General features: G+C 41.1%; 2 protein-coding genes across 2 annotated transcripts in view; one reads left to right on the top strand and one right to left on the bottom strand.

The window, feature by feature from the left end:
• Window positions 1–1991: 1991 nt before the first annotated feature.
• AP3M1 (adaptor related protein complex 3 subunit mu 1) lies at window positions 1992–22907 on the bottom strand. The gene is made up of 9 exons (XM_004583502.3): window positions 22632–22907; window positions 13849–14125; window positions 12191–12362; window positions 9796–9933; window positions 8031–8116; window positions 6905–7038; window positions 5843–6050; window positions 3404–3548; window positions 1992–2916 (listed from the first exon to the last, which is right to left on the bottom strand). Exons 2-9 carry the CDS (start codon window positions 14119–14121, stop codon window positions 2816–2818), a joined length of 1257 nt encoding a protein of 418 aa, XP_004583559.2. The 5' UTR covers window positions 14122–14125; window positions 22632–22907; the 3' UTR covers window positions 1992–2815.
• A 143-nt stretch (window positions 22908–23050) lies between these two features.
• The window catches only part of ADK (adenosine kinase), a 467734-nt gene continuing 465057 nt past the window's right edge, over window positions 23051–25727 (top strand). Inside the window, exon 1 of the mRNA XM_004583503.3 lies at window positions 23051–23192. Coding sequence (XP_004583560.1) covers window positions 23128–23192 — 65 coding nt within the window. The 5' untranslated portion in view covers window positions 23051–23127. The remainder of the gene's footprint in view (window positions 23193–25727) is intronic.

Raw genomic sequence — 25727 nt, forward strand, 5'->3', positions numbered from 1 at the left:
GTTGCGGCCTCTTGGAGAGTAAATTAGCAGATGGAAGATCTTCCTCTCTGTCTCTCCTCCTCTCTGTAGATCTGACTTTCCAATAAAAACAAAAAATAAATCTTTAAAAATAACAACAACAAAAAAAGATGCTGTTTTTGTGGAGACCCATCAGTGTCCCCTAAAGAGCTGATACTGTGAAGTGTGTGGAACCAGATACTCATGTTTTATATTCCAAAGGCTAGTATGGAAAAGTAGGCCTGCCAGGTCCACCAGGCTTGGAGGCCAAGCTAGCTTTCAGAGATACCTTCCATCCTTACTCTTGCTTGAAGGACCCTGTTCTTGCACCAGCTGAGATATTAGTGCTTATGCCTGATTTCCTGACACATTTCTGAAAGAGGTCAAGATATTAAAGGGTGCTGCTTCGGTGGTGGTAGCTACATCTATCACCGCTTTCATTTAGAGGCAGATTCTAACCTGCCTCAATAAAGGAAAATGTCCAAGACTGGCAAACTACCTCAGCAATCTTGTCACCGCTGTGTTCACTATGCTGCCGTCCTGCTGCATTACAGTTGTTTTTCAAACCAGGTGCCTCGCCAGACAATAAATCGGCATCCCCCAAGGGGTCTTCTGTGGCATCACTTAGGTCGTGAACCTGTCATCAGATGAACTGTCTGAATAAAATGGTTACAACTGCATCTACTCCATTCTCAGATTAGCTGGAATTCTGCTTGACAAACTTTTTACTACTACTACTGAGTACTTACGGATTTTTGTTATTGGAAGAGATGGTGGCAACGAAGTTTACCACTTAGTCTGTGGCCAGAAGGGGCAAATTGGCTGCTAACATACCCAAGTTAGGAGACAAACACTCGGAAGTGACCTGTGCAGCAGGCCTCACACCACAGTTGCTGACTCACAAGAAAATCTGATCATGTTTAGCTTGCTCTGCAAAGCCTTGCCCATCCAAGAATGTGTGGTTAAAATAAAATTAAAAAAAATTAAGTTCTTACTTTCATCTTTTTATTGACAGTATACCCAGAGCTAGAGAAAGGAACTTACTGGGTTCTTTCAAATTAATAAATAAATAAAAGAGGAAAGAGTTTACTTGATGTTTTAACAGAAACTGCTAAAGGCAAGGAACCCTCGGCGTATGTTCTGCTTGGGTACAAGATAAGACAGCACAGGAAGAAAAGTGGGACATCTGAGGTAAGAAATTTGAAGAGTTAAGACATTACAAACAAAAAGCAATGGAACTGGGTGACCGACTAGGGGAAGAGACTTAAGTATTTGGTAATATTTTACCTTCACCTGCCCATCTGAGATTAGTTGCCAAAAGTGGCCTTTCTTGTTAGAAAAAGGCAGGCAAAGTTAGGAATGTGCTTTGTAGTGGATTCCCAGTATCAGCAGCAATCACTAACCTTTGATAGCATAACCCTAATGACGGTATGAGCTTTGCTTAGCACTGTGAGGGGATGAGTTACAAGCTGAAAACAACAGAATAAAAGCTCTAGGAGGAAACTGGTAGCAGTAGTAAGAGTAAGAAGAGCCAATAGAAGAGGAAACACTTAACTTTCAGCATTTCTCCATTTTTTCGTATGTCGTCAGGCAAAAATGGGGCAGGGACGATCAAGAGGCCGAGATCCGCCCTCTAACCCTGACAGTTAATAAGCCAGTGCAAAGTTGGTCACTGAGCATTTTGTTTCTGCCTCAATGCAACACACTTCTATGTATTTTATCAGATTAGTAGCGGGTACACCAGTGATGAATATGAGAAGTTCTGGGATGCAATTTAGGAGTGCAGGCTCCAGAAGTAAGTCTGTGGTAAGGGAGTTCCCCTACGGACAAGGGATGCCAGCACAGACACTGCCTTACAAACAGCCAAAACAGCAGTGAGGCAGGCGCATTTCCCCCTTTGCTGAACTGGGTTTTGAGGCAGTCAGGCTACCTATGGCCCAAGGGGTATCAGATAAGCTTTATAAAACACAAAGATAGCAAAGTTTTCACTGAAATTTCTCTTTTGCTACTTTAATTTGCTTAAAAGTGCAAACGCCTGTGCTTGAAATCCCAGAAGGAGCAGTGCTCCCTTTTATTACCTCAATAAAGCATTTGCCCTGTAATACAAATGATTACTGTGCTAACTGAACCAGTGTCACAAAACGGAGATGTCTGCAGCGAGGTTCCTGTAAATCAAAAATCTGAGCTTTACATAAAAATCTTATAAAAAATACAATACCAAGTACAGTGAGGATGGAGTGAGGAGCAGCACTGCTCCCTGCCAGGGCCATGTGGAAGTGGCTTCTGCTACAGTGCTTGCTTAATGGCACAAGTGAAAAGCTGAATAAGGCAAACACTTGAAGAGGCAGGTTTTTTTTTGTAAACTTTGGGGTTGTGGGAGCATTTCCTCTGTTGGGACAGATACTGATTTGGATGTCTAATATCTGAAGGTATGATGCTTGGCCACACCTACCATGCCACATCACAAACTAACACAGGTTCCCCTCAACTGGAAACCAGTTCACTTGTATTAGGAGAGAGTTTATCATTGTAATCTGCCTTTACTGTCACAATGTGTACCATCCTGCTCATACTTCCCTCCCCTTCAAAATCTTCCAAAGTGAAAAGATACAAAATAAGCTAAGTAGTTACAAAAGTTTCCTTAGCTTAAAGCGCCTTAAGAACCTTACATTGACTATTAAGCAACTTTGTTAGCGGTGTGTAGCTTGACGCAAATGCTTTAACTAGAGTACGTATTCCCACCCACTTGATACCTAATGGTAATAAACTGTAATGACACTTGGAAAAGAAACTGATCTTGATTAATTTTGGTCTCTTCTCATGTCCTCACTTGGAACTTTCCAGCTTTCGTGACATATTTGACTCCTTTAAATGGCTTGTATTTCTCCCCATACATGTCCAAACGGTTTACTTTTAAGCCTGTGTCAAAAAGAATGAAAGGAATAAATTACTACATTTCAGTTATATAAAATACAAATTTTTAAACAATAGAGTACATATAATATTAAGTAGTTATTCCATTTATCATTTGGAAATGGCCCACCAATATATATCCACGAATTATTACACTATGGGTTATAGCTTTAGTTAAAATTCCCTTGTGGACCGGGAACGCTGCTTTCTGTGAATATGAATGCCTTCCTTTTTGCTGAGTGAAACAGGGCAGGCTGAAGGGAAGCTCAGTGAAATAAGGTGCTCTCCACAATGCGTGCCAGGGAGGTGTTCCACAGCACAGTGGAAAACGCCAAGTGGATCTGTTTCTTGTTTGCTGTATTTTCTGTGTGTGTTTTTAAATTTGTTTATTTTAAAGCAGATCTGTTGTTTTCTCTACAACAGGGAAGGTTTGTTACTTTTCTAAGCACCAAGCTCATAAAACAGTTACCCTTAAAACCCAAACATTTTGTACCTGAAATTGCAAGTTGCTGGATCTTGAACTGTATGTTGAGGCTTGGATTTTCTTCTGGCTTTGGTGCGCCTGATTGTAAATTTATCAATCCCTTAAGACTTGGGAGCTTCTGTGGAGTGATTTTTCCCACATCCCATGTTAGTACCTTTTAAAAAGAAATGAACAACCTAAATTACTTGCTGCAGACAAGTGCTCAGAGACAAGGATCAGAAATCATAAATTTCTATTTAAAATTAAGTAGTTTTTTTGGAAATAAGAGAACTGGATCTTCAAGGAGTATACCTTACTAGTTCCTACACTCCTAATGGGGATTGAGGGTGGGCAATCAATGTTTGTTGAGCATTTACTTTTGGATACAGCACTGCTTAATGTTATTCATATTACCCCCACAAAAGCATGTGACTTGGAGTTGTCTTCTAGTGAAAAATGAGAAAATTAAGGTTTCAGATTTCAAATTACTTGAAGTCATACAGACAGCTAAAGACAAGCTGGGATTTGAAGTGAACCCTATTTGATTTTAAATGCTCTTTTCATTATGTCGCCTTCACTGTTTCTCTCTGGGCACATTTATTGTTCCATAAAATGAGATGATTTAAGTTGGTAGTTTTATTTGAAAAGCAGAGTTAACAGAGATGGGGGGGGCAGGTATCTTCTATCCCTAAATGGCTGCAACAGCCAGAGCTGGGCAGTTCTGAAGCCAGGAGCCTGGACTTTTCTGGGTCTCCCATGTGGAGATAGGTGACCAAGGTGTTGGGGTTCCTCTGCTGTTTTCTAAGGCACATTAGCCGGGAGCCGGATAACAAGGGGAGCAACTGGGATTCAAACCAGTACCCATATGGGATGCTAGCACCTCAGGTGGCAGCTTTACACTGGCCCTCAAATGAAGTGGAAGGTCAATAATAGACACGGAAAGGAAGGTGTTTTAGTTGAAGCTACCATGGGATTTGAAGATCCTTTCTCAGTTCTGTGTTGTTTCTGGGGTAGTTCTTTAAATCCTTGGTTGGTATTACATGATCTTTAAGACTTTACATTAGGGCTCGGCAGCGTGGCCTAGTGGCTGAGGTCCTCGCCTTGATCCCATGTGGCTGCTGGTTCTGGTCCCGGCAGCTCCACTTCCTCTCTGTCTCTCCTCCTCTCAGTGTATCTGACTTTGTAATAAAAATAAAATAAATCTTAAAAAAAAAAAAAAGACTTTACATTAAAAAACAGCTTTTGATGTACAGTATTGTGGTACAGTGGGTTAAGCCACTACTTCCGCTATTAAAACCCCTTATTAGAGTGCACTTGTGAATGGAGGTGCACCAATGGATGTTGCTATGGCACAGCTGGTAGCTATTATCCCTCATGGGTACTAGTTTTGAGTCCTGGCTACTCAATTTCTGAGCCAAATTTCTGCTAATAGGCTTAAGAAAGCACAGGACAATGACCACGGGATGAAGCTCCTGGCTTCCGGATCCAGTCTCGTGCACACCTGGCTGTTGCAGCCACTTCGGGAATGAACCAGTGAAAGGTGAGCTCTCTTTCTCACTGTCTCTGTACTTCTTTCATCCAAATAAGTATATCTTAAAAAAAAAAAAAAGAAAAAGAAAAATCCTTTTTTAAAATTTTATTTTATCAGGCAGTTCAATGACTACGCTGTTAAAAATATTTTCTATCCAAGCAGGAACCCAAGAGAAAATCACCTTCTATAGTTATTTGACAATCTTTTGCAAATAGGGAGAATGTTTCCTATGGAAGAATATGAAACAATGACCTAAAAGAGGGCTGAGTGGCATCATGCCCCATTAGGTGAAGCCACTGCTTACAATGACAGCACCCCACAGTGGAGTGCTGATTTGAATCCTGGCTGCTCCGCCTCTGATCCAGCTTCCTGCTAACAAGCCTAGGAAGACAGCAGAAGATGCTTCCAGTACTTGGGCTCCTCCACTCTCGTGGGTCTGGGATGGAGTTTCTGGCTCCTGGCTTTGGCCTGTCCCAGACTAGCTGTTGCAGTCATTTGAGAAGTAAACCAGTGGATGAAAGAACTTTCTTTCTGCTGTTCTGCCTTTTAAATAAGCAAATCAACATCCTTAAGAAAAAAGAACAGAAAAGTCCCAATGATCAGTGTCTACAGAAAATCTAACAATTCACAATTATAATATCTCCTTATATCTATAAAAAAGCTTTTATCCTCTTTTCCATCAGATATTAGAGACTCTTTGGATTACCACACATGAATAAAGACACTTTGAAAAAGGATAGAATGAGCTGCACTTTCTTCTTTATCTACACAGAAGCAGACATGGAATTCCTTCCGTAGCAAGTGAAAAACACAGCTCAGTATGACCTCTTGATTTTGACAGGTACTTTATTTTTAAACCCTCTCCTCTTCCCTTTCCCCCACGTAAAAAGAGAGATGCCAGGAAACACTTGCTCATTCTTGATCTGAAGTGGCTCTACCTTGGTGACTGGATCAAACGTATAGCTGCCTTGTGTTGGTGTCAGGTTCATATTCAGTACAACTTTTGGCATGTGAACTGTCACTGTAATTCCTTCAATTGTTTTGCCCATATTCTGCTTTGGTCCAATTGTTATATCAAATCTGCCACAGGAACTGTTCTCCTTAAAGCTGATACTGTGTTTCACATACACGGGTATTGCCACTAGACTAAAAGGAAAAAGACACAGAAGCACATATACACACAATTAATGGTGTGGGATAACTTCAGAACATCCCTGCAAATGCTAGTCCAGGGTGGCCTACCCCACTTCTAGCTCCACAATAGGGCTCCATACATCTAGAACTGCATCTTTAGAACTTGTGCAAGGGGAAGCTGAAAATCATACAACATTCTGGTAACTGTGTGTGCTAGAAAATTATCACTGCTTAGCAAGAGATATATAAATCAGAACTCTGAAATCTACTTACAGTATATAAACAACTGAGACAAATGGTTGCAGTGTTTAAAAAAGATCCCACTAAAAGATACTTTAAAACTTAATATAAACGAAGCAGATCCTAAGTGAAAATAACCAAGAAACAATTTCTCTGCTTTGTGAGTCCTATTTTTATGCTATCACCCAAATACCTTCAAATACTTTCAATGGAAAAACTTGCTCCAGACCCGCAATGCTAAAGTGCTTCTTTAAAACTCACAGCAGGGAAGAGTGACCTGAAGCGGGCATGCTGGGGAATGTCCTAGGGAGCTGTAAGGCCTGTCTCCTCCTGTTGGCCGAATGTCTACAGACTTTGAGGTTCTACCCCGGTAATGCAGTCTCAAACGCTTGCTCTCCAGGACACTTCAGTGCAGTCTCATTCAGTACTACTAAGCACTCTTAGATTCAAGGTCCAGATAATTTTCAGCATGTATTCTCTTCAGTTCTGCTTGGGTGTCATGGTAAGCTGTGGGTAAGTGAACAACGATGAACTCAAGTGCCCAACTGCCAGAATGAAACAGGAAAAAGAACTCTACTGAGCACACTAATACAGGATGGCAGATTCTGGCTGACACATCAACATACTTTTGTGAGCTGACACGGTATGATATGAGTCGGAAATTTCCATCTGGAGGAATAAATGACAAAACTCTTTCAGATTCCCAGCGTTTGAACCGGATGCAGGGGTGAAAGCTGACATCATCCAGAAGCCTAGGGTTCTGCCAGGAAAACAGAACACAGCCAGGTTCATAAAGTATAAGTAAATATGGCAACTCTGCTCAGGTATTAAGAGAAATTAGTGTGTTCCCTAAAGATAAAACAGTTGTGAGTGAAATAAACCAGGCACAGAAAGACAAATACCACATGTTCTCACTTGCACGTGGAAGCTAAAAACCTTGGTCTCACCAAAAGAGACAATAGTGATTACTAGAGGTATCTAGAATGAAGGGCTGGACGAACAGAGGGAGGCCGTTAGGATGGATCTTGTAATATGGTTAGGAGGAATAAGTTCTAGATTTCTTATAGCACAGTAGGGTGAATACACTTTACAATTTACATGACTTACAAATTAGAACAAAGGAGTTTGAAGGTTGCCAATAGTAAGAATCACAAATGTTTAAGGAGATGGAAATGCTGATTATCCTGATTTGATCATTATACATTATTTATATCAATGTATTGAATCATCACATTGTATCCCTTGATTATGTACTTATTTGTCTAAAATATACAGTCAGAATTTATTATGATATCCATATAACCTTAGTTTCAGAATGTTTTATAACTTGCAAATTTTTATATACATTATTTTACTTGAATTTCTTTAACTATGAGGGAGGAACTCCATGGCACAGGTGAAAAACTTGAGGTTAAGGACAAATTGGTTCTCTTCACTGTTCTTTGCAGTGTGGCATGCCAAGTCTAAAGTGATAAAATGGCCAATGTCTTTTCCTATTAATAAAGCAGACAATTATTCAGTGAAAATGACACTGGAGATTTGCAAAACTAAGCCTCCCAGCCTTTCCACATAAGCTCATGGTCCTGGAAGCTGCTGTGCTAGGACTGTTTCTTAGGTGATCCTTTAAAATCTCAGATACAAAGTTCTTTGCAGTACTTACCACGTCATTTAGTATTTCATATGTATGAGTTGGAAATTTCATCTAGAGGAATAAATGTAGCCTTTTGCTACAGAAAATACAACAAAACTTACCATGAAAGACAGGGAGAGATCAGGCATTCCTGATAGCTTAATGCAAGCATCAATGACCCCCTGAATTTCTGCAAAGACTGTAGACCCTGAAGAAAGAGCAAAAGCGTCAATGGAACTGGAGTCCTTACCAGAGCTATCTTTATCTCTGGGGTAATGGAGACATCCTCAGGGTGTCAGGCTCAGAAGCTTTGCACCTCGATTAACAGGTCAGTGGACTGATGACATGTTACGCCAGTTCAGAAAGCTTTTTTCGTTACTTAGTGCTATAGCCTGTACCTCACTCTGGTTGGAATATAACAATTCTACAGAAAATCAAACCTGTCTCTTTAGAGAATAGTTGTATAAGACTACTGGAGATGAATTTAAAGTACTTGTAGCAGAATTAAAAAATAAGGCAAGTTTTCCAGAAAATGTGGTTAAGCTATGCAAGTAACACAACCACCTGTGATGCCAGCACCCCAGGCGAATGCCAGATTGTGTCCTGGCTGCTTCATCCTCATTCAGCTCCTTGCTAATGGCCTGAGAAAAGCAGCTGAAGATGGCCCCTGCCACCCACACCGGAGACCGGGATAAAGCTCTTGCCTCCGGGCTTTAGCTTGGCTGGGGCAGCCTTCTGGGAAGTGAACAGTGGAAGGAAAGCGATCTCTAACTCTTTCAAGTAAATAAATAAATAAATAAATAAAGTGAAGAACTAGGAGCCATTGTCCATTGTTTTGTGGACAAAATACTACAGTGGAAAGAATACTCAATGAGGCAGACAGACATTGGCTGTGTTTTACTAATTATCATCACATTCAAGCGTGATCTTGAATGGATTACCCCAATCTTTCTGAGCTTCAGTTTCTTTATAAAATGTGACAATGGGGTAATTTTAAAAATTAATTTTTTGATAAACACATAATACTTGTACATTTTTATGGGGTATATTTTCAACACAGCACAGACTAAGCCAAGCTACCAGCCTTTCATTTTCTTTTCTCTTCGTTTGCAATATACCAGCTCCTCTCTTTCAGTTCTTTAAACTGTGTATGATTTTATGACTATAGCTGCCATACTATACAATGGATATATATTTTTCAAAAATTTATTACGTTTATTGGAAAGGCAGATATAGAGAGGAAGATCTTCTATCTGATGATTCACGCCCCAAGCAGCCACAATAACCGGAGCTGAGCTGACCCAAAGCCAGGAGCCAGAAGCCTCTTCTGGGTCTCCCACGCAGCTCCAGGGTCCCAAGGCTTTGGGCCGCCCTCAACTGCTTTCCCAGGCCACAAGCAGGGAGCTGGATGGGAAGCGGGGCTGCTGGGATTACAACCGGCGTCCATATAGGATCCTGGTGCGTTCAATGCGAGTACTTTAGCTGCTAGGCTATTGTGTTGGGCCCTGGGACATTTTTAATAATTAAATTTTAAAATGCTAAAAGGATAATCAGATAGGGGGCCTTAAAGCAGCAATAAAACTATGGTATGTGATAACAGTTGTGATAGACAGCTGTTACAATAATAAATGAGTCACAAGGAGAAGTATGCAATATAACAATTATCTAAGTAAGGCAACATGGCTTCTAATTTACAAATGTTTTGCAGACTTCAACTAGTGGCTATGAAAATTATATGTAACCTCTGGGCAAAATAAATAGATTTCTAAATCCTTAGAAAATAAATGCCTTCCTACGGAATTATACTGTCAGAGGAAGTCGACTTTCTATTCAGTCTATGTCAGCTGAATTGCTTTTCCTCAAATAAGACAAAATGCACGCAATTACCTGATTTGTCTATAATTGCATCGATTTCTTCAATGACATCGAAATACGCTTCATTGTTTGTGTACTTTACCCCTGCCCGGCGCCATGGGATATTGGACAGCTGCCCAGTGGGAAGTGTGTCCCCCACATTACTGCTGCCTAGGAAAACAAAATGGAGAAAGCAAAGCTGATGTATAAAATGGTTCTCAGAAAAGTAATTTTCATGAAGAAAAAAAAGAATGCGTTAGTGGCTCTTCAGTGTTGTGCTTTTCTTACTGAAATTGTGATAGTCTCCAGAACTGTCAAAGACACATCTCTAATCAGCATGATCAAATTTCTAGAGACAGAAATAGGCCATGTGGTCTTCTGTGTACCTGCCAAACCATATTCAACTCATTTACTTATGTTTTGCTTCCTGTGTGTTAACAGTAACCTAATTTTAGTGGCCCAGCAACAGAATTTCATGCTGCTGCCACTTTAGAGAAAAGAGGCTGTTTCAAAACCTTTTTGCTGATAAAACGTCCCCACTGACAATACAGAGTAATAACTAGGTCCTTTGGGATTCTGCTTAATTGTACCCAACACGCTGCCAAAAACGCCTCAGTGGAGTAACTGGATGAAGAAAGCACTCTGGCCTTTTCCCATTTTCATACCGACTTGGTGGTCATGAGGCCGAGGTTCAGTAACTGAGCAATTGCCTGATAAACTGACATATACTTGTATGGCTGTTCAAAACCACAGTTTTTGTGCTTTGACATATGTAACTGTTGGTTATGTTACACTCCTAATCCAAAAGGAGTACTTGCTTAATCTCTCTTGCCCCAAACAGGAATAGAGAGTTCCTCAACTGGTCAAAAACAAAAATCTATCTTCTTACCAACAAAATACAATTACCATTAACATTTTTATGCATTTCCCCCATAAAGGCTGCATTTATTGTTTCTATTACTTAATAATTTTGCTCTGATTGCACTTATAATCCTGTCATATAGACAATGATCCATTTACAGTTAGTATTCATGCTCCATCCTGTTGCTTTACAATAGTTTTTGAAAACCACCGCTTTAATCATGTTATTTTCCTGCTTAAAACCTTCCAAGATTACAATAAAGGCTAAACAGTTAGCCAACATTCAAGGACTTTCTCAACTTTTAAATTACTTCTCTCACCATCCATCTGAAAAACAGCTCTGGTTCTCCCAAAGAGGTTAACACAACTCTGGGTTTTCACTGTATGCGTGTTCCTCCTCGGACAGTTGCACCTATGGGGAATGTTCTTACTCGTCCCTCTTTTGCTAACTCTAATGATTCTCCAGAGGCCTGCAATGGCTATCTAGCACAGTTCAGCAAAGAACCATCCTTTTGAACTTTATAATATACTGCCCTACGAATTATATGCTCAATTTTATACTCTATATTTAGTAACTTTCTTTTCTCATTATAAAATATATGTCCATTTTGGAAGTTTGGAAAGGATAAAGCAAAAATAAATATATATATTCTGTATTTCCTTGGCATTTCAGATTTTTTTTTTGGTCTTTGTGAATGTTTATAGAGAACTAAGGGTAACGCTGAACGGTTTTGAGCTTTTTTTAAAAACTGTTACTATATTGCCTCCAAACTATGGAACTGTTTCTAAAATCTCAATGTTCTTAATGCAGTGTTTTTTTTTTTTTTTCCTCTATACGTTCCCATCCATCCAGAGTTTAAGTTTTAAGTGAACAGATGCTTCATCTTATCTTTCTCTGAAGTTCTCCTAACACTCAGCCTTGTCAGAGGATAACAAAGCTACTCAATGATCTTTTCCTTAATACATTTTTCATGTCACTTTTAGGTCAATGCACGAGTTTATGAATGCTGGATGGCAGAGTTGGAGTGGTGTAAGCATTTCACAGGAATCCTTCCCTAGAAGATTTTAATGCTTTCAAAAGCATATTGTCATCAGTACTAATTTCTAGCCATCCTCAAGAATTAAACTTAACTAGAAGATTGTAACAAGTATAAGGCCAACACAGCTTTAGATCTCACAAATAGACTAATTTTCTGTTTTCTCTTGTTATAACACATCTCCTGCATAGATAAGACACAAAGACTTGTAGGCCAGGGCACACATTCTGTGGTTAAGTCTCAAGTTTTCCATAATAATTGTTGGGTAATGGCATAATGCCAATTATGTAATGTCATTGTTAATTTAAACTGCCAGACTATAGCTAACTGCATGCTCTTCTAAGTGGGTTACATACTAACTTCTTGAGGATTACCTAGGATAATTTATCAGTCCACCTAGTTAGTGTAAAGCAGTAACTAATTCTGATCAAATTTTACTACTTTGACTATTTTTCATATTGTAAGTTCTAATGAGGTGTTACAAAGTTTTAGCTGCTCCATTCCTACAGCACAGCATGCTTTCATCTTACCTGTAATAGAGTTGACAACAGAACGCAGAATTGTTGGTGGTTTAATCAGTTCTTTCAGAATGTTAGATTCAGTAGCCAGTGGAAATCCATTGTCTAACATTTCTTCCAGGAGCTCATACACTATAACCACATTATCCTTAATTGCAGCCTCCGAACACTCACCAAAATAGTCCTAACAAAATACACAGAACTTGGCACAATGGAAAGTACGAAGGAAGATTTGCTAAATACTTTTTATTCTGAAGAACAAATTTGCAGTAGCATAGCTTACTATTTAAGTTACTGGAGATCTATAAGCAGAAGCAATAAATTCCTCTAGTCCTAGCATTATCCTGAATATTTTATTAATTTATTATTTATTTGCAAGGAAGAGAGAGAGAGGGAGAGAAAGACAGTTCCCATCTCCTACTTCACTCCCTAAATGCATGCTGTGGTCGGGTCAGGGCAGAGCAGAGAGCCAAGAAGTCAATCCAGGAATCTCACACAGGCTGCAAGAAGTCAGTGAGCAAGCCATCATTGTTGTCTCGCTGGGTCTGCATTATCAGGAAGCTGAACTCTGGAGCTGGGAATTAAACCCAGCCACTCTGATACTGAATGAAAAATCTTTTAGAATACACTGGATTCTAATTACATATCATACCAGAAAGTACTGAAGTGTTAAACTGGGGCCTGGTGTGATGATCGATGGTTAAATCCTTGCCTCTTACGTGCCGGGATTTCATATGGGAGCCAGTTCATATCTCAGCTGCTCCACTTCCCATTGAGCTTCCTACTTGTGGCTTGGGAAAGCAGTTGAGGACGACTCAAAACTTTGGGACCCTGCATCCGTGTGGGAGAATCAGAATAAGCTCCTGGCTTCAGATCCGCTCAGCTCTGGCTCTTAAGGTCACTTAGAGAGTGAACCAGTGTATGGAAGATCTTTCTGTATCTCCTTCTCTCTGTAAATCTAACTTTCCAATAAAAAGAAATCCTAAAATAATAAGAAGAAAGGTTAAACTAGAATGTGAGCACTATGCTTCACTTTTCCTAGGATAAACATTGAAGCACAGCAGGTTAAAGGCTGCTTAAGAATACCACCATCCTTTAACAGAGTGCCAGTGCAACTCGTCCACTTCCAATCCAGCTTTCTGCTTATGTATGCTCTGGGGCACAGGACAATGGCTTAAGTGCGTGTGTCCCTTCCCTCCACATGGGAGACTCAGAGTTCCTGGCACCTGGCTTCAGCCTGGCCAGTGGATGGAAGAACATTTCTATTTCTATCACTGCCTTTCAAGTAGATAAAAATAATAAGCATAAAAAAACACACAACAAGAAACCATTTATACTCATCACCCCTAAACCATACATGGATAAGTCTTAAATTATCTGGTATACACAGCAAAATAAGAATTAGTAGAATGTAAATACAGAAGAGTTCAGTAAGCAAAAATTTTGAGATCATCAAAAGAAATTTCATTTAGAGGCACTATTACTGCACGATGATATAATCCATAGAGTAAACACAGCAGCCATCTGTAATACTGTATACTCTAGAGAAAAGGGTTTATGAAGTGAGAAAGAAACAAAATGTAGACATTAAAAGCTGAGTATTTAATCTTGAGTCCCACTTCCAGCTCACTTGGGTAACTTAAATTAGAAATGTCTCAGGTATAACCAACCTGGAAAGTGTCCGCAACTCGATGTAGGAACTCAATTACAAAGAGAGGTGGCACTTCAGTCTGTATGACAGACACAAAGAAGAGCTTATCTCGGTAGATACTGATGAGGTAGTGGTGAGGTGTTGAAATGACAGGTGGCACATTTTCAACATCAGCTGCTTTCTCCTGAGCTTCAAAGAAATAATCACAGACAGACTGGCTCACAACACTCTTCCAGTGCTTCTCCAGAAATATGTCACCAGAACAGTTGATGAGAAATAGACTGTGGATCATTTTTCTGTGGGGAGGAAAAAGGTTTTATTTTATTAAATACGTTGAACTATCCAAGTCTTATCCAGACACAAAAACTGTATAAAGGCAATATAAGAAACTAACAGACCATACTGATGTAGGGGCCAGCAGTGAGTAAAGCCACAGGACACTAGTTTGTGTTCCTCTGTTCCACTTCTGATTTAGCGCCCTGCTAATGCGCCTTGGAAAGCAGTGGAAGATGGCCAACTGTTTGGGCCACTGCATTCCACATGGGAGACCTGGAAGAATCTCCTGGTTACTGGCTTTGACCTGGGCCAGCTAAAGCTGTTGTGGCCATCTGGGGAGTGAACCAGTAGGTGTTAAGATTTTTCTCTTTCATTCCCCCCAAACCTCATAATTCTTTCAATAAATAAAAAAATTAATGTTAAAAAAAAAAACCAAAAATATTCCCTAACAAATTGAATCCAGTAACATCTTAAAAAGGCTACATACCCTGACCAAGAGGGATTTTTTTCCAAGGCAAAGTTGATTCAACATAGGAAAGTCAATGAAAGTAATATGCAATATTAATATACAAGTAACAAAAGCAAATGCTTATTTGAAAAAGTATAGAAAAGTATTTGACAAAATCCAGTATCATTTTACGAAAAAACAAAAGAAAAAATAATCCAAATGCTTAAGTTGGGAAGAGAAACTTCCTTAACATGACAAAGACCATGAAAATTGCTGCAACTAATGTTAGTAAATATGGGAGCCAGCATGTGGCCTACTGGCTGCTACTCTATGATGCCAGTATCCCATATGGTGAAGATTCATGTTCTGGCTGTTCTACTTTAGATCCAGCTCCCTGCTAATGATCTGGGAAGGCAATGGAAGGTAGTTCAAATGCTCGGCACCTGCCACCCATGTGGGAGACCCCCAGATGAAGCCCCTGGCTCAGTCCTGGGCATTGTGGCCAATTCGGGAATATACCAGCAGATAGATGGAAGACCTCTCTGTAAATCTGACTTCAAATAATAAGCAAATGTTTAAAAAGGGAGGGATTAACAATTATGGATTATACATTCTCATCATTTTTATTCAACATGGTACTGGAGTTTCTAGCCAGGGAAATTAAGAACACATAACAAAGGGCTTTCAAAATGAATAGGAAGAGGCAAAACTGTATTTGCAGATGATATGATTTTTTATGTAGAAAATCTTAAGGAATACACATAGAAAAACCTAGCAGAGTTAACAGTTGAGGTCGGTAAGGTTCCACTATAGATTACTGAAACAAAGAAAAAACAAGATTTCTATTCGCTAGCTATAAATAGTTAGAAAATGGAATTATGGAAATAATTTCAGGGTCAGACATTTAGTCTACTATCTGAGACACCTTATTGGAGTATCCAGGTTTGATACCTGGTTCTAGCTCCCGACTCCAACATCCTGTTAACAGAGACCCTGCAATGCAGTGATGATGCCTGAGTAACTGGGTCCCTACAACCCACTCAACAGACATGAATTGTGTGCTTGGTTCCTGGCTTTGGGGTGACCTACTCCCCAGCAGAGGCAAGCATTTGGGTCCTGAACCAGAGGATGGAAGTTCTGTCTCTTACAGGATAAGAATTTCAAAAATTTAAAGAAGAAAAATTCTTTAACAATAGTATCTAAAGGATTTAATTACATAGGAAATAAATCTAATAGAAGCAGGATAAGACCTGTACACTGAATGTTACAAAACATCACTGAAATAAATGAAAAACACATAAAAGTGGAAGGATACGCTGTATGCATACACGACAAGCGTAAATACTGTTAAGCTCAAATATTCCCCAAATTGATTAATTGGCTGTAACTTCTATGACATCCCAATTGACCTTTTTGTGAAAATTGGGTTAATAGAAATGAAAGCGACCAAGAACAGGTCACACAATCTTTTTAAAACAAACAAACAAACAAACAAACTCCCCCAAAGTTGTAGGAGTCACACTTCCTGATTTCAAAGCCTTCTACAAAACTAGCAAGTAGCACTGGCACAAAGATAGACATAGGTCAGTTAAGAACTGTGAGTTCCAAAAGAAATGCTTAGTTTTACAGTCAGCTGATTTTCAACCAAGGTACAAAAGACCATTTAGTCTGAGAGGAAAAAAAAGAGTGTTTTCAACAAAAGGTACCGGGACAACGGGATTTCTACCTGTGAAATAACCACAAAAACAAAAACACCTGGTTCTCCACCTCATACTCTATAGAAGTAACATAAAATGTTACCAGTGATCTATATGTGAGAGCTAAAAGTATAAAACTCTTAGCAAAAAATGCACACATCTTCATGTTCCTGGATTAGTTTTTCTTCTTTCTTTCTTTTTTTTTAAGATGTGACACCAAAAGCACAAGCAACAAAATAACAAGTCAACTGGCTTTATTGAAATCACAACTTTCATGCTTCAGAGGACACTGTGAAGGAAGTAAAACCATGTATCTGAAAAGGGAATATTATCTACTTATAGATAAAGAACTCTTACAACTTCATAACAAGACAATTAAGACACATTTCTCCACAGGAAATTTACAAATAAGTGATAAGCCTCCCTCATCGCCAGACCCTAAGTACCACAGTCATTAGGCAAATGCAAAACAAGATTACAATTAAGGATCTTAAAAAAAAAATCTATGAATACAGATTCTATAAAGATACATTTCAAAGAGGAAATAGAGTTGACTCACTCAATTCTATTGACACACAAAACAATGACATCAAACTGACCAATTCTTTTCAGAGGAAGTCATTTATTTGTATGAAAGCAGCTGACATTTAAAGACTATCTAGTAATGATTTCCTCTTCCCCATTTGGCTGTGTTCAATAGTTACCAAGTAAACAGTATCAATTTCTAAGGTGTGTTTTAGTATTAGTGTATTAATACATACTAAAGAGTTAAGAATTTAGAGATCTCATTAGAAGCAAAATTGTGTGTTTCCCCTCCCCCCCAAGGCTATCTCTATAAAGCAAGAAAGCTGAGCTGAAAGCAATAACTTTTGACATTTCAGACCTAGGAATTGCTACATTTTTCATCTAGTTAGATGCATTATTTGGCAGACATACTTGGCGACACCCCTGATTTCCTATCTGGATATTACTACAAGTGCTCCTGAATACATACTTTGCTACATAGACTGCTGACTTCACAACCTCAACTGATCTAAAAAAAAAAAAAAAAAAAGAACAGGAATAGCTAATGAAGAGGCCTTAGCTAAATTTTTATTTAATAATGTGTTGTATTTAATGCCTCTTTCTAAGGATAAAATCTGCATCTGAGAAATAACTTGTGAAGTCAGATCTGAATACCTCAGGTAAGCCAGCTGTGGAGTAGCATCCTTCTCAAAAATTCTCCTTTCGGGCCCGGCGGCGTGGCCTAGCGGCTAAAGTCCTCGCCTTGAAAGCCCCGGGATCCCATATGGGCGCCGGTTCTAATCCCGGCAGCTCCACTTCCCATCCAGCTCCCTGCTTGTGGCCTGGGAAAGCAGTTGAGGACGGCCCAATGCATTGGGACACTGCACCCGCGTGGGAGACCCGGAAGAGGTTCCAGGTTCCCGGCTTCGGATCGGCGCGCATCGGCCCGTTGCGGCTCACTTGGGGAGTGAATCATCGGACGGAAGATCTTCCTCTCTGTCTCTCCTCTGTGTATATCTGGCTGTAATAAAATGAACAAATCTTTAAAAAAAAAAAAAATTCTCCTTTCAAGTTCTCTCAATGTGTCTTACACATCAAAGACTGATGAATGCGATATCTGCTGTGGGCCACAGTCTGTGCTAGGCACTTTATGTTCTCATTTAATCTTCACAATGCTATTACTTGCTGCTTTTACCTCCATTTTACGGATAGGGCAATACAGAAAACCCAAGTCATTTGCCTAAAATCACACAGCATCAGAGCTGGGATTAAAACCGAGATCCAGATGAGTTCTAAGCTGCAGTTCATACCTGCCTCCCAGTGATTTACAAACCCATTCCTGCGCAGCACTATTCAGCAGGGCCTCCTGCAATGATGGAGCTATCCGTCAGCTGTGCTGTCCAAAGTTCAACGACCTATTTACAGGAAAAAATGGGATTGCAAGAGCTGACAACTTTCATCCCACAGAAAGTATACTTCCCATGGATCTTAGCATTCATGCCACCAAACACACGAGATCTGTTCTTGAAGCAAGTGACTTTGGAGTTTCTTTATTTGAGGGCTAGATCTCTACTCATCCTCTTAAGCTGCTGGAATATTCTTTCCAGGAAAGTTTCCACCAAAGCTGTTTTTCCTGGCAGCAGTTCAGGTCTCAGAAGAATACAGCAAACTAAAGCAGCCTGCTGGATTTGCTGACGTGAAGCCTTAGTGCTGAGATGAAAGCACAACACTGGCGGCCATTAACGGTGCTTACCTTGAAGCCCCACTGGAACCATCTCTAACACGAAAACAGAGCTCATCTGTCATATTATCACTAAGGGTCTAATGCATACAACAATAAAATAAAACCACTAGTAGCACCATAAATCAACCCATTTGTTCAGCAACAGTGTCATTTTAACAGATGCAATTTATTTCAATTAACTGCGGATACAGCTACGTAGACACTATCACTCCAACCATTTTTGTGTTCTCAGTGTCTCTGGAGTCATAAAACAGATATCTTTCAGTTTATTTAATAGAGAAACCAGGTTCAGAGGCAGCATCAGCATACCCTTTACGGCAGAAATACTCCACAAATCCCATGGATTAAATGCAGTGCACTCCTGGTATTTTGTAAACAATAGAATTACAATAGTCAAAATATCCTGAGAAGACACTATCTAAAGGAGAAAATATATTCATTTTCTGTATTTACAAAGCATAGAGAGGTCTATTTCTGAAATGAGATTGAGACCAGAAAAGTATCCAGTTTCTCTGATTGTCTCATACTACTTTTACCATTTATTCATTTCAAAAAGCAGTTCTGAATATGTTTTAAATACAAGGTACTTCTGGAAACTAAGTGGAATGAAACAGAATTCCATATTCACAGCCATTTAGAGTTCAGCAGAGAGGATAACACACAATGAATGTGCTATCATTCTTAGTCTGCTCTAAGAATCTACACGGCCTGTTGGTGAGAGAGAACACCAGAATGCATTAGGTATGCTGCAGGACAGTGGTGAGATGAGAGTGCAAAACAAGTAGAGAACGACCCACAGTGCAAGGCAAGCGGTGCTAAGCAGTCTGAACATCAGTCGCATGTACCACAGTCTATTACTTATTTGTTTTGTGCAGATGAATTGTGCAATCTTACTTTCATGTTTAGAAAGATTCCATTATTTATCCTGTGGAAATTGGGAAAGTGAGCACTGACCACAGTAGTATCAATTGAAAGATGAATCTGGACTAAGATGCTAACAGGAAGAGGATAAAATGAAAGGATAAACGTTTTTAATTTATTTGGAATGAGGTCCAGAAAAAAGCAGAGACATAAAGGGGTGGAAAGCGAGAGAGAGAGAGAGATCAAGATCTTCCATACAGTGGTTCATTCCCCAGATGGCTGTAACAGCCAGGACGAGGCTAGGGTAAAGCCTGGAACCTGGAGTTTAGTCGGGTCTCCTACACAGGTAGCCTGGCACAAGAGCTCAGGCCATCCTCTGCTGCTTTTCCTAGGTGGTTAACAGGAAGACATATCAGAAACGGAGCAGTCAGGACTAAAACTGGCCCTCATATGTTGCAGGCAGTGGCTTTACCTGCTATGCCACAATGCCAGCACCAAGGATACAAACTTAGTTATGCTTGGGGGAAAGTCATTTAGGCTTGGAAAAGAAGGGCGGGGAGATGAGAAGGAAACTAAGATATTTATTTCTAATCCTATATAATTTGACCCAAGTTTTTATTTATTTGACTCAAAAGATTACATTCAAATGTGCATATTAAGGACAGAGCCCAAGGAAGGAATTCCAACACTGGAATTGCAGGTGATGCAAGGGAAATGGCCTAAAAAGACTACAAGTGTGTGTGTATGAATTTTAGTAACTACAGTTTGCTAAAACGTTTCCAGAACAAAAGGAATGGAAACACTGATTAAATCACGCACACAGGTCAAGGCACAAGAAGATATCTGTTGATTTACTAGTGTTTCTCAAATGCATTCCTTTCTGTCTGCTAAGCATTGTCACATTCTGTTTACCCATGCCCTGCCTCACTGCTACAAAACTTTAAAAAAATTTTAATTTTTTAGATTGCCAATTGACAAATTATGTTAATATATATTGAGTAAGTGATGTTATGATCTAGAAATACAATGTGGAAAGATTAAATTGAGCTAACATATCCAGAAAAAATTGATTACCTCAAAATACAGTATGTTCATCTACTAAATACATAAATGTACACGAATCTGTCCTTTATCTGTGCTTTGAGTATTATGAACTGTTTCATTCCTCCTTACATGTGCAAGTGCCTAGTGTACACAACATTCAAAACCATTTGTTGAATGGCCAATATACTGCCTGAGAATGTAGGAGTATGCTTTTGTTGGCCTCATAAGCAGCACTGTTTTCCCACACCAAGAATGCACGATTTAACACATGGAAGAAGTTGGTGACCTTGATAAAAGTTGTAATGGAAGTTGAGAGGAAGGCTGGAAAAAGGCACTGAAGTGGCCTAAGAACTAAGTAGTAAGCAGGAGACAAACCCAAGAGAGGATTAGAATGAAGAAAACTAGCTGTACAAGAAATGAAAAACCAGGAAAACGTAGAGCTAGCATCGTGATGCAGATGTTAAGCTAAGCTGCCACCTGCAATGCCAACAACCTGTAAGAGCACCTGGGAAAGCAGCAGCAGATGGCTCAAGCACTGGCCTTCAGCTGAAATTCCTCGCTTTGGCTTGGCCTGGCCCTGGCTATTTGGGGAGTGAACCAATTGCTGGAAAATCTCTTCCTTTCTCTCTCTTTCATTCTGCCTTTCAAAAGGAAAGAAAGGAAAATTAATGGAGTAATTTCTGAAATGTAAACGGAAGGAAGGTATGTATGGGCAGAGGGTCAAGGCTGAACCAGAAGCGGGGGAATAAATGAAAGACCTTGAGAATGCAAGAGAGGACGATATTTGCAGCTGATGCGATCTACAGAGAAGGGACACTTCTCAATCTTCAAACAGAAGAGAAGAAGGTCTGTATTATACATGTGCAGGAACATGATATGATGGCTTCCATTTTCTTGATACAATGGGAGAGAAAGTGATTTTAAGATAGGGAGAGAAATCCTCTTCTCCACAAATACCATTGCTACTCATGAAGGTACAACAGAGCTATTTAAAATTATCTAGTGTGCACCGAACTCCAGAAATACATTGTATTCAATAGTCAGAACCATTGCAAAAATCATTAAATATGGTAAGAAAACCTATCCTTAAAGTGAAGAGAACTGTCCTTCTAAAGATACGTAAGTTTCAGGAAATTCTTCATGTGCTCCACTTTTCCTATAGCTTGTGTTGAAAATGTCCCTCTTTCAATCCTTCCACTGGCAACCATAACATTCTCTTCCTTCTTGTGTGGAGTTTCTTCTTCCCTTTCTGAAATCCTTAATCTAGCACACTCATTATTTACTTTTTGCACACACACCCATATCTTGCACTCTACAAAACAATCAAACCCCAAACTTTTCACCTTGCCATTGTGAGTAATCTTGTTTCATGCCCCAAAAGAAAAAGGGTTAGTCTACACAACACTACTAAAGCAGTTCTCTCAAGTAGCCCAAAGATTTTTCATTCACGAATGCCTATCTATTCCCAGCCTTCAACTTCCTTCTGGGACTCTTGCAGCAATTTATGTGACCAGTAACATTCCAGAACACACAAGAAAACCTTCTTATCTTACTCCAAGAAACGTCATGGTTTCTGCTCTCACCCTGAAAGTTAATTTCCAGCTAACTTCTCAGACATCTCTTCCGAGGCAAATTTCATTTCTCTGTTCAATCTCCACCTAAACCATTGTTGAGGATTCGATAAAGATCAAATTCCACAAAGATCGCTGTACGTTCTGTGAATGCTCTTAATTTCACAGTGACACCACCTTTTTCATCACACATTAGGTTCAAACAAGCCTGAATCCAACAAGCCACACCACCCGCGATTTTTTGGAATGGGCTCCTCCTCCTCACTGTATTCTCCACCCCGGCGTCCTCCTAACAGGACGTCCGCTTTGGTCCACCAGCAGTTTCGCATTCCAAAGAGGAAGCTTGGGGGCTCATTCGAATATTCGGAACTCCAAGAAGGCCCTTGTCTCGCCCGGGTGCACGGAGAAGGTCGCCCCGGAGTGTGACCTGGGCCCCGGGGAGCCTGAGAACACTGCGCTGCAGGTGCACCGCTCTCTTCCGGCCCAGCTGGCCAGAAAGCCCGGAAGGCCGGCAGTCTGCAGGAGATGAGGCCCTAAAGACGCTCCCGAACCCCCGCTTCGCGACCCTCGGCTAGAGTCCAGAGCCTCCGCCATCCAGTCGCCTGCTCAGTTTTCCAGCTGTGCCCAGCACGTAGACTCCCCAGCCCTCACACTCACCCGGACACCCGGGACAATCCGCGCGATTCGGCGCCGGGTCCTCTCCGGACCAAAGCTGAGGCAGCAGAGAAGGCCGTGAGGACCCTGCAGTTGGAGTGCCCAGTAGAATGCCTGATGAACAGCTTCAAAGAGTCAAACTCGGTCTCCCGAATTAAAGAAGAATAAGCAGCCGTGAGAGCAGAGCAAGGCAGTCTCTTGAAGTCTGCGATCTCAGCCTGCGAGTTCACCTAGGATCACGAAAACGGGCACGACTCCGTTCCCTTCGGAGTCAGGCGCTCCACGTGCAGCCTCCCTCACCCTCGGGTCCCCGACAGGGGGTGGGCTTCTGAGGGGGCGTGGCCGTCGCTGTGGGGCCGGGCGGGCAGAGCCAATGGTGGCGGAGTGGAGTGTCCCGCACCGGGCGGTGTCTGAGGGGGGCGGTGTTCGGAGACGTGGAGGCGGTGTGGCGGGCACGGGGCGGGGCGCGGTGGATCCCTGGTAGGGTGGGAGCGCGAAGATGGCAGCTGCTGAGGAAGAGCCTAAGCCCAAGAAGCTGAAGGTGGAGGCGCCGCCAGCGCTGAGGTGAGCGCTGCCGGACGTGGGGAGGAGGGCGACGGCGCCGGCAGCGAGCCAGGGCCCACGTGGGGGATTGCGCAGCCCCGGCGTGGAGTGGTGCCCCGCCACCTGCCAGGGGCCAACACGCGGGACCTGCCATTCTGAGCTGGCTGCTCACGGTCCACAACTCCTCTCAGTTTGCTCCACCGGCTTCCTCCCGCCCCAGCGCGGCTCGGCCTCTGGCAGCTCTCCGCTGGCGGCCGGAGGCGCTTGGTGGCAGTGGAAGGGGGAGCCGGAGCCGGTTGCTGGCACCACGTGCGTGGCTGCCGCGCTGGAGTGTGGCGACCCAGGAGGACGGATCCCCAACAGCGGCCTGGCGCACAGCCCCCCTTAGCTGGAGAAGGCCTGAGTACCTGTCCTGCTCTGGGACAAAGAGAATTCTCGGGGAGTTTCTTGGCAAGTGTCAAGGAAGGGGGTCTTGACCTAACTTTTCACAGACACTCTGAAAACTGGCACCTTGGAAGACTTTCCACACCCCCATCTGTGACGCTTTTTGCAAACTGGATGGACGAGGACGGTTGAGTGTTCTGTTTGATTTGCACTTTGGGGCGCAGTGAAGTTCTTTCCCTCACACCTGTTTCACGTGTGATTGGTGCTGCACCTTGTAGTTATAAAAAGTCGTTTGTTAAAACTTGCCTTTCTGGTAAGTTTATAAAAGGGCAGCTGCACCGCCTTTGATGGTTATTTGAAGTGTTCTTTGAAAGGCAGTGATTTTTTTTTTAGTCTAAAAATAAATGTATGGAGCTCACTGAAAGGTGTTGAGACGCTACTGATTATACAGACAAAATCTCCTTTCTTCCAAGTCTTTCACTTCCAGAAGGTTGATTTATTCATGCTTGAAAAGGTCACTTAAAGGCACTGTGATGGTATTCACGCTCTTTAGAAGAGAGGTAACAAAATCCCCACTAGTGCTTTTATTGCATTCCCACTAACTTAAAGGATCAATATGCATAACTTATACCAACAGCATAAACAAAAACAATAACCCAATATGCTAATATGTCATTTTTATTTAAAAATTTTTGGACTAGGAGGGAGGGCCTTTAAAAAAGTTCTGCAGAAATGGAATTAAAGGTTAATACTTGTTTTTCTTGAGCTTTTTGAAGATACCTTGTAGTGGAAGAATAATACAAGGATTTTGGAATTGGACATTCCTGAGTTTAAGACATAGACTTCCCCTACGTGTGTAAAGTATATTCTCAAAGTCACCATCATCAGCTTTCCCCACTGAATTGAAGAACATGCAACTCTTTCCTGCTATCATGAAACTCTTAAGATCTTTGATTAATAAAAATAATGATGTATACTTGATGCTGATCAGTTTCCACAGTGCTTTCCTGTCACCTTGTTGGACAAAGGCAAGAATTACACCTGTTTTATGGATGAGGATGTTGAAGTCCAAATGAGACCTTTAGTTAAGGAACAGAAATATGAACCCAGGGCATCTGGTTGTAAGCTGATGATTTCACTGCTTTGTAGGTATATATAAGTATTTGCCTCCTTATTTTAAGAATTTTTTTTTTTTTTAATTTGAAGGACAGATTTACAGAGAGGAGAGACAAGGAGGAAGAGCTTCTGTCCAATGATTCACTCCCCAAGTGGCCACAATGGCTGGAGCTGCGCTGATTTAAGCCAGGAGCCTGGAGCCTCTTCTGGGTCTCCCACACAGGTGCAGGGTCTCAAGGCTTTGGGCCGCCCTCGACTGCTTTCCTAGGCCACAAGCAGGGAGCTGGATGAGAAGTGGAGCAGCTGGGATTAGACCTGGCGCCCACATGGGATCCTGACTCCTGCATGGTGAGGACTTTAGCTGCTAGGCTATTGCGCCGGGCCAGTATTTGGCTGCTTTTATACCACTACTCAAGATAGTCTGCTTTCCTGTGTTTATGTGTGCTTACACACAATGGTAAACACTGTGCTCTTTCATATGTAGATGCAAGGAACTGTTTAAACATTTTACATATTATAACTGAAGCACATATTATAATTAGCTGCATTTATCCATCTGTGCCTGTATCTACATACAAAACATGTTTCATATGCCATTAGTGTCAATTTAAAACTGGAAAAATTCCTTAGGCAACTAATACAGTGCTGCTGTAGGCATTCGGTTAGAAGATGAGACACTGAGTGTGCCTGCACTGATTTGATACTGTGTGGAGAGCTTTTGGGATTGACTCTTCTCTCTTTCATTATTACTTTGGCTTTCCAGGTTATAGCATGGTAATTCTTTGAGTTAGACTGAATTAGTTTTTGATAGCTCCCTTGACGATCAACGTGTAACTGCCAGTTTTAGTTGACTCTTGTTTTCAAAATGTCAGGGAAGGAATTTAGGGTTCTAGTTAGGACCTGTAGAGAGTTCAGTTACCTCTAGGGTGGTGGTTCTCAACCACAGGAGATTTTTACCCACCCTGAGGGTACTGGGCAAGATGTGGGTATATTCTTGCTGGGGAATGCTCCTGGCAGCTGGTGTGATTACTGTTTAGTTAATCAGTTTAATGATAC

This window comes from Ochotona princeps, chromosome 13, assembly GCF_030435755.1.
Source record: "Ochotona princeps isolate mOchPri1 chromosome 13, mOchPri1.hap1, whole genome shotgun sequence".
Lineage (NCBI taxonomy): Eukaryota > Metazoa > Chordata > Mammalia > Lagomorpha > Ochotonidae > Ochotona > Ochotona princeps.